Source organism: Numenius arquata, chromosome 6 (assembly GCF_964106895.1).
Source record: "Numenius arquata chromosome 6, bNumArq3.hap1.1, whole genome shotgun sequence".
In the NCBI taxonomy this organism is placed as follows: Eukaryota; Metazoa; Chordata; class Aves; order Charadriiformes; family Scolopacidae; genus Numenius; species Numenius arquata.
In genome coordinates, this window is record NC_133581.1 from 12978211 (window position 1) to 12990971 (window position 12761).

At 39.3% G+C, this 12761-nt stretch overlaps 1 protein-coding gene across 1 annotated transcript in view; it reads left to right on the forward strand.

Moving 5' to 3' along the window:
- CCDC88C (coiled-coil domain containing 88C) overlaps nucleotides 1-12761 on the forward strand; it is a 101445-nt gene that overhangs the window by 59866 nt on the left and 28818 nt on the right. The window contains exons 11-14 of the mRNA XM_074148728.1: nucleotides 4840-4986; nucleotides 6440-6584; nucleotides 8819-9000; nucleotides 12383-12520. Of these exons, the coding sequence (XP_074004829.1) occupies nucleotides 4840-4986; nucleotides 6440-6584; nucleotides 8819-9000; nucleotides 12383-12520 (612 nt within the window). The remainder of the gene's footprint in view (nucleotides 1-4839; nucleotides 4987-6439; nucleotides 6585-8818; nucleotides 9001-12382; nucleotides 12521-12761) is intronic.

Genomic DNA, 12761 nt, shown 5'->3' on the forward strand with positions numbered 1-12761 from the left:
TTTTGGCTGTGCACTGGAGTTGCTTAGTTTCTACTTGCTGCTCAGCTAATTTAGGCGGAGCTAGGAGAGGAGTTTTTTAGTTTTGTCTTCATCTGAGATCAAGGGAGTTGCTGTTTCTGTTCTTGAGTTCTCAGTCTCCTTGCTTGTCCTAGAGCCAGCAGTTTGCCGCTCTGCTGTCTGCATGCTAATCTTGTTTAACACATCCATCAGTAAAGAGCCCCCCACTTCAGTTTCAAATTTGTTCCAAGTTTTCTCACTCCCTCTTCCACTCTGTCAGTTTTTGGTGAAAGCATTGAACGTCAGAGATGAGTGCTGGCTCTCCAAGGATACCTCCCTGAAATGCAGTAATGGGACAAAGAATATTTCCCATCAATATGATTTCTAATTCCAGGCCAACAACAAAAGTTGTTGCTGCTGTAGGGGCTGAGCTCTTCTAATATGCGGCAGGATTGCACAGCTGTCTGCAGGCTGGTCTGTGGTCTAGGATACCCAGAGAGTTTCACATTCTCACCACTCCCTCTCCCATCATTGATCAAGTCTTGGCACAGCCATGGGCTGCCAGTATTGAGAAGTGGCAGCATCGGGCAAACTCCACTGGTTTCATGCTGATACATTCAGAGGATTCCACAGGGCACTATTCTGTCTTTTTTTTTATGGTCATGGAGTAGCACAAAGGCTGTGAACAATAGCCAGTATCCAATTTTCCATGATCTCTCCATTTTCTGTCTTACCTGCCTCAAGTTCTCCACCCCTCCAAAAGAAGGATTAATTGCTGGAGTCAGTGTCTGCTCAGATTCCTCCCACTCCCTCAAAAACTGTTTGGCTTACAATTCCAAGTTGTAAGCTTTGTGCAGGGATGTAATGTAGTAGAGGTTTTTACCACTAGACAGTAGAGTGCAGATTCATCTCATGGCATTTACTGGTTGTGGCTGGCTTCCTACGCTCTAAGTCTTAAGACCTGAACAAATCCTACAGAGGCCCAGCAATGAAAACGTAGGTGCGTAAAGTACAGCATAAGCCACTTTTCTATGGTAATGTGATACCTTAAGGCTTATAGGGTGTTGACAGTTGTTAATAAGCAGTGCCAAATTGGCAAGTAAGAAGAAAAAGTGGCTTTACCTTTGTGCTTCAATGCAGAAAGCTATTAAATGAGCACTTAAAAATCTCTTCCTTCTTGTAGTTCACATACGCATTTGGTAGTTTGAGAAAAAGTATGGAATGTGCTCTGTGGATGATACTGGGACAAGCTTTAGGAATTGCAAGCCAGTTTACAAGTTTCTGAAAGTACATAATACAAATCAGCAGTGGTGGCAGGAAGAGATTTAAGGAGCTATTGCAGAAGGAGTGCAAAAGGAACAAGTCTTTCTCTGCGTGAACATAACACATTTAGGCATATGTGTTGTTTTCCTTCCCTGTATGTCTTGACAAAGTTGTTCAGAAATGGCATTTTAATTTGACCATCATTCAAGGAACATGGAGATAAATATGCTCTGGAGACCTTCCTGCTGGGGTGGCTTAATGAGGTCATAACTGTGAATGTGGAGGAGCAGGCTTAATGCTGGGCTTCCTCCAAGGAGGTGCTTCTCTCCAATGCAAAGCTTCCCTCCAGCATTCCTCTCCCTTGAACCTTGTGGTGCTCCAGGAGATCAGATTATTTTCTGAGGTCAGGGAGTCTGCCGGTCCCATTCTTCCTCCTTCTCACCGTGATCACGTTTCCTTGCGGGAGGAATTTCTGTGGATGTTAGAAAAAAAAAGCAAAAGCATCTCTTCTACATTTTCACACAGCTGTCCGAGGCAATGTTTGATTGTCACAAGATGTTAACTGTGTCATGGCTCGGTAGGGGCAGCTTCTGAACTGCCAGAAGGGAGGGGTTTGAACTCTGTTTAATAACTAGGTCTGGATGCATGTGCAAATTCTCTAGTTTCAGATTTAAAAAATCTGATTGCTACTTCAGTTTCTGAAAATGTTTTCCAGTAGCAACACACCCTGATTGTGCAACCACTTACCCTCAGAGTTAATTGTAACCATATGAGTACACAATGCACATTCTTAAAGCTATTTCAAGGCACAGTGATGCAGGATCAAACCACAATATGTGATTTATTTTAGAAATTCCAAAAGCAGAATTATGTATGATGCATATTAAACCATCACAATTTAAGTGATATAAAACAAAGTCTTTTTTAATCCCTTGCCTAATAAATTCAGTGTATTTAAAAAAAATAAATTCACAGCGAACTATTTCAGCTGTTGATTTAAAAATAAACTCTTAGTTACAAAATAATGTTGGTGGGTTTGTTAATTAAAGAAAGAATTAACATTAATTCCACTGGAAGTGCCACCACCCCATGACCACTACCTGCTGATTGTCTAACAAGTGCGATTTGTAGCCAGACACATATTTTAGCTCAACTATCCCAGTTATCCCAGCAACTTCTGGGAGATGTTAGCGCTGACGTGTTTTAGTTAGGACAGTTTTACCTTCCAGGCCTTGAGGGGTAACTCTACAAAGCTCCCATGGAGTAATTATTTAAATTATATGAACTTTTCAATATTAAGACAACCTCAGATTATGGCTACACCACTGAGCAATGTTGACCTCACCATTGCAGGCATTTCCACCAGGTTATTAATTTAAGATTTCATCAGAACTGCTTTGAACAGACATGTCCACCCCTTCTGGGCGGGTGTTCAATGGAAAGTGCTTGAGTCTTCCATATATTGCAGCTCCCAGTGATGTGTGGTTTGTACCAGAGCCTGGATACGTATACGTACTTGGCACGTAGCTTGACTCTTCATGAGACACTAAAATAACTAGTTCCTGCTTGATAGGCAGTTTTGGGGATAGTTCTGAGGCCATGTTTTTGAGGTCAGTCACCACCTTACTTCTTAGGGCTGTGGTCCAGATTGAATGTGATGACCTAGCAAAGTTGCTGTTTCATTGCAGATATTCTGGCAGCTTGACACCCATCACATTTTGTGTCATATACTTCCTCTGGTCTGTCATCTGTTTAGTGTCAGCCTTTTTAGTCTGAAATGACCCTGTTAGCTCAGACTTGGCCTAAAATGGTGATTCTATAAAATTAGTGATTCAGTGTTCTTATTATTCTACTTACTTGCATACTCAGACATTTTAATTGTGGTCGTTGAACCACTTCACAAGCACTAACATACTTGAGCTTTGAATGCTACTGTAGTAGGGAAATTTTTCCTCTCATATTTTGCAAGTTGGTAGCTGACCCACTGAGAGATGAAGGGCAATATGGTACTGCATGAGGTAGACTTTCTGTGTTATGCCACCTACAGTCAAGATGCAGCAAACAACTAAGATTGCTTCCTACATAAGGCTGTTAAATATGGCCCCCTGTATTATCAAAAGGCAAAGGGAATGGCTGTCATCAGACACTCTTAACTTGTGCTTTACAGCTACTTGTTTTCCTATTTTCCATTTTTCCATTTTTTTAAATAACTGAGCCACATAAGGCTTCATAAGGCTGATTGTACCCTCAAAAATGAGAAGGTTGTTTCTGATTAAGCAAGTGATTTGCTCATGCCTGGTGATCTTTTAGGAATCTACTTAGTTTGGATGTTTGTGGTCCGAGAGAGCAGACATGAACACTGATGTCAAGCAGAGACTTCATATTTTGAAGACAGTTGTCCAGGAATAAATTTGTCAAGCCATAAGCATTTCATCCTGCCTATGTGCACATTTTCTGGTTTTGCATATTTCATTGGAGTAAGGGAAGGGATGGGGAGAGAAGGGAAGAAAGCAGACAGATGAAGGGAACTTTCTTTAAAGAATCAAATAATCTGCTTCTTGACTTATTGTAACTCTCCTGAGCGAAAAAAAAATCCTTCCTGTATCCATTCAATCTTTTAAATGCTGATGTGTTCCTGCCATAGAAAATTCTGTCTCTGACTCAAGACTTATCTGAGGATCAACAAGAAAAGCTATCAGTGAGTTATTATAGCTTGAAATAAGGCATAATTTAATAAATGTGTTTAAAACATGACCAAGAATACACAGCCAGATTTTATACTTTGGACATTTCATGTTTCTGGAGATAAGATACTTGAATGCACAGAGCTTCATTTGTTGCTTTGCAAGGAACATTTGGAATGCAGTATAATGGTTTCTAATGCTGTGGCCATGGCAGAATAGTAAATTAAACTTCTACTCAATAAAAACTGATCCAAAATCTGTAATGGGTAAGCAACATGGCTTGTGCAGTTAATGCTGATGTGTTAAATGGGGGTGGGGTGTGTTAAGTGGTAAGTATAAAACATCTTTTGTTTAAGAGAATTAAAATTCTGTTCATGAGAGAGAGAGAAACTTTATTAAACAGACATTTACATGTAACTAGTGAAACAGAGGTATGGACGTAGTATGTATTGATGGATAGTGCTCCTAAACGTGTTTTGAATACACTGTAACATCCCTTGAAATTAAATAATCTATTTTGAAACTGTGGCCAACAGTGAGTTGGCGAAGGAAACGGTATAATAAACAGTGGAATCAGAATTGAACAGTTGCTTTTCTGTGTTTTGAGTCTCTTTGGTGCACCTCTTGATCTAGCCTCATATAAAGCAAAAGGAATTCCATTAAAAAAATCAGGAAAAAACAACACGAAATATTAGATTTACTTGCATTAATGACTCACAGATAATTAAACATAGTATCATCTCCCATTAAAATATTAGGTAGAAACTTTTTTTTATGAAACAGAGAAACGTGTCAAATTTTTTTCTTGTGTTTTGCAGTGTCAGTTTATGAAAGTCACCTGGTCTTTGAAAAGTCAGTTTATGTAAAGAGATTCACAGTTACTTTTTCTCCCTAGGAGTTAAGAGAGGACAACATCATATTAATTGAAACAAAGGCCATGCTAGAAGAACAGCTAACAATGGCAAGAGCTCGTGGTGATAAACTGCATGAATTAGAGAAGGAAAATTTGCAGTTGAAATCCAAACTTCATGATGTAGAGCTGGTATGCCCTCTTTTTCATTATGCTAATTTTTTGAACTTCTGATTTTATGTTAGGTCACAGATTCGTGTCACAGAAACCAGTGGAGACTGGCAAATAAATCAACAGTGCTTTTAAAGAAATCTTTAGTTTGAACTTTGCGTGCATGAATTCTTGAAATATTGTGATGTTAACCGTGTAAATATTATCAATGCTACTTTGTGTGAGACTGACAAGTTTAATTTTATGCAAGAAGGTTTATCACAAATATAAACTACGGGTTGCTTTCGTGCCTATTGATAACAGAGATGTTAAAATCTGTCAGTTAAGTAGAAATCTATTAGATAAAGGAATAGAAATCTACTGTAGTAAATGATCTTTCTTGTTGGAAACAAAACCTCCAGCCATTACAGTGACTTTAAGAATCCATTACTGCTGTAAAAGCCACAAAATTCCAAAATTTATTTCTGTGCAAATCAGAGACGTGGCTTATTGCTTCATAGGCAAGGAAACATAAGAAGTGGCAGATTATTGTCTACAAACAGAAAGCAACATTGTATTTTAAAATCCCACTAGGAATAATAAATACTCTTTGATCTCTTGTATTTTATTTAACAGTTCTCTTCTTATCCCACTGTGTTTTGAATTCTTGTGGTTAATCTGTATAGGGGTTTAACTCTGTAAGGTTTCTAACAGGGTCTGTTGGAAACAAAGGTGTTGAGGGTGCTGTGTGGAGTTATGTTTAATGACTGGTTCAGGGCATTATAAGGGCCATGTCATGCTCTAGCTTTTCCAAAGTGGCTGGTGATTTTGAGTGATGCTTTTCTATGTGACTTGATGAATGTTTGGGTAATGCTTTCTGAAGTTTTGGGACTCTCTGAGGCACCACTTCAGCTCCCACAAACGCAAATGGCCAAAATAGTCACAAGAAGCAACAGTAAATTCATTCTCCAGATCTTTTTTCTGGATATTTTAAAACCTAAATTATGAAGGAAATGTTACTTGCTGATCCATATGACTGGATCCAAACCTGACATGAGGAGTTGAAGACGCTCAATAGAATTCAAGATTCTATCTGCAGAGTCTCCAGTGTGTCAGAGCATGATGTTACATGTTTTTGAAGAGCTTAGCTCTGGAGACAGCTTGAATGCAGCCTGCCTTACTAGCCCTGGCTTGTGCTGGCCCTGTCATCACCCAGTACGTTCTCAGTCCAGTCACGCTCCCTCCAAGTGCATCACGGTCCCGAGCTGACTCTAAACAGGGCCAGTTGGGTGTCTGTGCGCTGCATCCTGTGTGGCACGTATGGCAGCCCACAGCAGACGTTTAATGCTGTACATGTATTTCAATATAAAAGCACACAGTGTTTAAGGAGTTTCTTCTACCCTGAAACATGTGTCATGCTTATAGCAGTTCAACTGACAGAACAAGCTTATGGACAAGCTGAATGCGCATTTTCGTTCGTGTGTGTCTTGCACAGGACCGAGACACAGACAAGAAGAGAATTGAAGAGCTGCTGGAGGAGAACATGGTCTTGGAGATTGCACAGAAGCAGAGCATGAACGAGTCTGCACACCTAGGCTGGGAACTAGAACAACTGTCTAAAAGCACAGATCTTGCAGACAGTGAGTACCAGCTGGGGTAGCTGTTCATGTGTTTGTGGTCTCTTTCAGAGTAGACAGGCTGGTTGGCTGAGGCACGAATAGAAGTTGAGCCCAAGCTTGGAGAACTTCCCTCATTCAGCCACTTGACTTTGAACTTAGTTTTTTGGAACTTTTAAAATATATTAATTCTAATTTCTTTCACTTCCTTTTGAAAGCATTAAAATATTTTCTATTTATTTTGTTCGTCACTGAGAAAGTGACTTATAAGTAAAATGATAAAAATTTAAAAAAAGCTTTGTAAATGACACAGCAGAATGTCACATCAAACACTGGATATGTCTAACTGAATGGCTGGGAGGAGTCTGTGATCTTTAGTGTTCTTTAGTACAATTAGTACAGACAATTAGCTGGTCTTTAAGTCCCAGGAAGTAGTGTATGCTGAAGTCATTTATTTTTACTAGATATTGAAAAATGTGTACAGTTAAAATAACTGGCTGATTTTTTTTTTTGAATGGTTGATTTGATTTCCGTAACTATCACAAACACAACTAATGCTTCCTTCACAAGTCAGGTTTTAGCATTGGTTTTTGTCTAACATTCATTCTGTCTATAATGCCAGCCTAAATAAGAATGCTAAATGGAACTTGGGAAATATAAGCTATTTTGTTCAGTTTAATGTGCAGCTCTTATTGTTTACTCACCTGATTCTGCTAAGACTTGCATGTTTGCCTTTGTGTACCAGGAACAGTTTAACTTGAAGACGAAGGGAAAAATTCGAGTAAGCAGATGTTCAGTTTTCAGTAAAGCTGTCTACAAGAATAGCTTTGTTTTGTAAAATAACTGAATGTGTTCTTGACACCAACTCTCAAATCTACTTGCATCTAGGATCTGAGTTCTCTATGCTAAGATTAATGGCTAATTATTTGTTACTTTTACTTAATAATTTTGCAAAACAGGTTTACCTTAGCCTGAGAAGTGAATGGCACTGTATTCCTCCTTATGTGTAATTGAGGATATTGCTTATTATATTAGTCAGCAGGGAAAAAACACGATTCTCTAAAACTTACAAATTTTGATGAAGGGATTTCAGGAAAATGTAGAACTATCTTAATTTTATGGCTTGTTTCAAATATTAAGTTTTTCCTCCTTCCTGATTTGGTCTTACTAGTGATGTAATAGAAGGAAGGATGCTGGGTTTATTTTGTTATCTCTTATTTAGTCATTTCTATCAAACATAACTTTCAAATTTTGCTCAACAGAGTGTTTTAAAAAAAAAAATGAAAAAAGATGAGATTCCTTCACAGCACTGATACTTAGCATTTCAGCAATGGAGCTCCAGAACTTCTCTGATTAACCAAAGAAAAAGAGAGTAAGAAGGACTGAGAAAGAACATCAGTAATCTTTTGTATTCAGTAGGAAAAAAAAAATAGTGAAGGAAATCTGATTAAAAAAAAACAACAAAAAACCCACAAAAAACCAAAACAACCCCCAAAACATTGAACTTTGAAACCTTTAAATTATTTCACAGCAGTGCTGTCCTACTTTTACAGTAATTCTTTTTAAGAAGTTCCATTTCAATGCACGTTGTTGTTCTGAATGCAGCTTGTTTGTACAAGTAGAGTCCGTCTGCAAAGCTCTTTTGGAAAACCTGTTCCTGGATTTCAAGTTGAGTCTGCAAGGGTGATAGATAACAGAAGATTTTACCTGCTAGTTTGGAATATTTTATTCAAAATAATTTAAAAAATAAGCATGGGAAAATGTCATTTAGATGGGCTTTGCTTCAGGACAGAACTCCACTGGAGGATTTAGTTAATATTTACTATTTGAATCTTCATTTGACCAAAACTCTCCAGGTGATGCTCCATAAAAGAGACAAATGGGATTTTACAATTCTCAGAAACTTGCCAATTCTAAAGTACTCAGTGTGCTGTATTGAATAGCGCTGATTATTTAGCAGGAGTGAGTAATTTTCTGAGACTTGAAGACAATGTTAAAGTCAATTTTCGTATGGAAGAGTTAGGAAAGTAACTAACTTTTGAGATGGTTATCTGTTCAGATACTTCCCCGTTTATTAAAGGTCTTAGTTGTTATCTGTGAAAATGGGTTCTGTTTTTAACAGTGTTTACTTAGCAGTCAAGCTGAAATGATAAGGATCTGACTGCAATTATCTTCATACAAGTGAATCTTAAGGACCTAGGAGGGGGAGATGTTTGTGAATTGGTTAGTGCCACTTTCTGATTCTCTTGTTTCAACAGCCAGAAAGTCCTTTGTGTTTGAGTTGAATGAATGTGCTTCAAGTCGCATTCTGAAGCTAGAGAAGGATAATCAGAGCTTGCAGAACACAATCCAAGAGCTGAGAGATGCCTCCTTGATCTCCAGAGAGAGCAACCTGAAGTTTGTGGAACTGGAAAAGGAAAATCAACAGCTTAGCAAAAAGGTAAGTTGCTCACAGGAACAAACGGGGGTCTTCAGTTCTTAAACGCAGTGCACACAGGGCTGTACAGCATTCCTGAATGATGAAGGGTTGCAGGGAATTCACACATGTTCCCCAGAAGACTGGGCATGGTTTTGGGCCCATCTATTTAATCGCGTTCTAACGTTGGTGTATTCTATTGCCTTCTATTTCACTGCATACTTACAGGCATTGTTGTAAGCAAAAATGACTGCTCCTGTTTAATAAAAGCTGTCTTTCAGTGCTCGTTTGCCCCTCTCTGGTTGTGCTGTTGATTGTGTCCCTTTTTGTGGTCATGGAAGATATGGCCATGTTGAACTATTTTGTTTGTTTGAAAGTTTTAGTATTGTTTCCACATAAGTCAAATCACACAGGTGAATTCAGGTTAGTATATTTTTAGGTTAAGTCTTTTGCTGCCCATAATCCTGGATCAGCTCTTTGTCTTGTCCTTTTGGCTATTAGAAGTTCTCTAGTGTCTCCCTCTCTGCAAAGATCTGGCTTCTTTTAATCTTTGTAACAAACAAGCAGGTCATCACTTTTACAATTTATTTTTATATATATGTGTGTTACACTCTATTATTAACTGCGATTACATTTAGCTCAAATGCCAGCTCAGTGCTTGTCCTTGTGAAACACAGTGCTGAGTTCATCTCCAGCCACTAGCTTTGTTTTTGTCGGGCAAATTACTAACTTGCATCTTGAACTCTGATTAATTGAGCTAAGTGCCAGTGGGGAAAGGGGATGCTTGCTAGTTTGAGCATAAAAATTTCCATGAGTGCTTTAAAGGACAAGGGGAGAAAGAATATGGGTATGAAATGCTGGTCGTGGATTACCAGATTGTAACTAGCAGAGTGCCAGTTTCTCTGCCAGGGAGAATGGGTATCCATCACCGGATCATTCCATCTTCTGGAGAGATTCTTTTGCCAAGGTGAGAGAGCAGTTCTGCTTCTTGGCTTTCTTCTGCGAACAAGGAAAACTGTAAAAATTTAGTTCACTGTAATCCTCCTTCCACACTCCCTTTTATGACCTGTTGTGTATGAGTAATTCACTCCAGCTCTAATTTACATGCTTAAAATTTGAGATCAAGGCATATAAAGCACTCAGCAGATACCTGTGGTGTACAGCATTTTAAGTCTCTTGAACAACTGTGGTCAACCTTTGGCTTTGCCCCAGGCAGACTCCTGTGGGCATCTCTCATTATGGCACTGTATTGGTGCCAACAGTTGTGATTCCAGAATTAGTCTGATGGTTTTGATGATGATGAATATGTTGACATGGTGGGGTCACCTACAGGTCTGATAGTTAAATAAGGCAAAAACTGGTGCTGCGGAATGCCTGCGTGGTGAAAGGGGAGGGACTATGTGTATCAGACCGACGAGGAAAAAAGTGGCAGGTAAAAATGCTAGTAGCATTAGTATTAATTAGCTAGTTGCAATAGTATTAAGAGCAACTGAAACGCATGAACTCTTCACCAGCGAAAGAGAGAATGTGGTGGGAGCTGTTGACTGAATACCACAGGCCAGTCAAGTTGTCGATGATCTTCACCTCCCATTCAGGGACATTTGGGAAAAACGTTAGTAAACAGTATTATATAGTCTGTGTGAGACATATAGTTGTCTCTCCGTGTACAGAGACCTGATATATGATACGTAAAATAATCTTGATTTGAGATGTTTGAATTTGTTGGTGTTTTTTAATGTCCTCTTTCTCTAACATGTTTTTGTATTTCTCTCACTCGTGTATCCCCGTAATTAGAGGGTATGGATGTCCACAGCGGGGTGTGCTGGGGGAAAGGGAGATAATAGGGGAAGTCTCTCTGATGCATTGCAGAGTGGTTACTATAGCAGGCAGAGGAGAGGGCAACAGTTCTTAAGGACTGTTAAAGACAAGCATGTATAAAGTCACAGAAGAGATAAAGTGTTTTTCTCAAATTTTGTGTGCCTGTGAGTTTTTTTGTAACTTTCCCAAGATACCCATAGTAAAATCCTGCCTCCCTAAAGTGATTTAACTGGAGTGAGATTTCATCTACTGTCTTGAGACTTTCAAAAATTGTTGTTCGAGTGTGCTTGGCTATCTACTGATCTAGTGCTTGCAAGGGTCATGTAGCCAGAACAGGATTATTCAGGTAGTACAAGGGGAGATGATACAAAGGAAGAGTCACATACATCTTTTTTTTCCCTTTCTGGCAAGATTTTCAGAAGCACTAATAATAGAAAACTCTCCTTTCAGGCACAGTCAAGTAGTAGCAGTCCAAGTACCTATCTGTTTTCTCTGTGTTGTTGAATTCTTGGACTGAAAGAAGCTGTAAACAGCAGTTTCTTACTTGCCTCCAGTTTTCTGGGAGGTGCTAATGAAGACCAGGTATTGCAGAGTTACTGAGTTTGTTCCAGCTTTCTCTGAACAGCTCCTTTGAGACCAACGAACCTTAAAATGGTTACATTTCTAACTGTTAAGCCCTTCTTATCTCCAATCTGGGCAGCCCCTGCTTGTTTAAACACTTCCTGTAATGAGGCACATGTTGACATAGGCAGAGCCCAGCCTCCAGCTATTTCCCACTTGCAAGAATTATGGTTAATACTTTTTTCATTGACATTTTCACAGTTGGCAAAGTTCATAATACTAACACAAAAAAATGAGCTGGTACTTGTGCAAAGCTGTAGGTACTCACAGTACGTTACAAGCATTAAAAGGAATGTGGAAGCCTAGCTCTCTGAACCTCTTCCTTCCGAATACTGAAGAACTACTGCTTTTCAGTGCTTAGTGCTTTATGAGTATAACCTTCAAAAGGAGGGAGTAAGAAGACATCGTAGGACTAGGACCTTATTCACAAATCTTACAAATCCAGTGTTGTCACCTGCTGGGGAAAGCAGAGGACCAACAGAGCACAGGGAGAGGGCAGGGAAACTTGGAAACTCCAGTGCCTTTTCTCTGTTCCTGACTCTATTATTTTATTTTAATTTTTTTTTTAATTCTGCTGCTCACTGAATTGCCTTAACTTTCTCCACATTCACTGGTGCATTAAGGCCATCAGTGATGGAGAGACTGGGAGGAGGCAAGGCCCTCAGAAAGGTGAGCACCAGAAACTTAATCACTGGTGACGGGAGCACAACAGGGCATTTCGGCAGGCAGGTGAAGCATTTCTTACTGCTGTACCATATATACCCTAATCTTAATAGGCATGAAGGAGATTCTCGGCAATGTGAGAAAAACAAAGCGGTCCATTTCCTCCTCTGAGACTGGCAAGCTGCAGAAGGGAGGGGTTACATCTTTTGGCCGTAGTCCCCATCTCATTCCTCCCTGGTGTTCAAAATAAAGTGCAAACAGTCAAGCTATGGCTGATGTGCTTTGGTGTGTTCTCTCCACGCAGATTGAGAAGTTGCAAAATCAAATTGAAAAAGAGAAGCAAAGTAATCAAGATCTGGAGACCCTGAGTGAGGAGCTGATAAAGGATAAAAAGCAGCTACAAGTCGTCATGGAGACTCTAAAAGCTGACAAAGACAGACAGGTGCAAACCTTTCAAATGTAATATAAAAGCATATGTGGTAATTTAGTGATGCCCTTTAGAGCATCTGGTTCTTTCAGAGAGATAGGGCAATTTGAGGGATATTAAGTGCAGGTTGAACTTTTTCAAAGGTAGGTAAAAGGCTTGTTTAAGCAAGAAAGCCCAGCATTTTTTGCTACCTACTGCTCCTGTTACCATAGCAGGATCTTCAGGCTGTTGTAAGGACAGACCTTCCCTCTTTGGG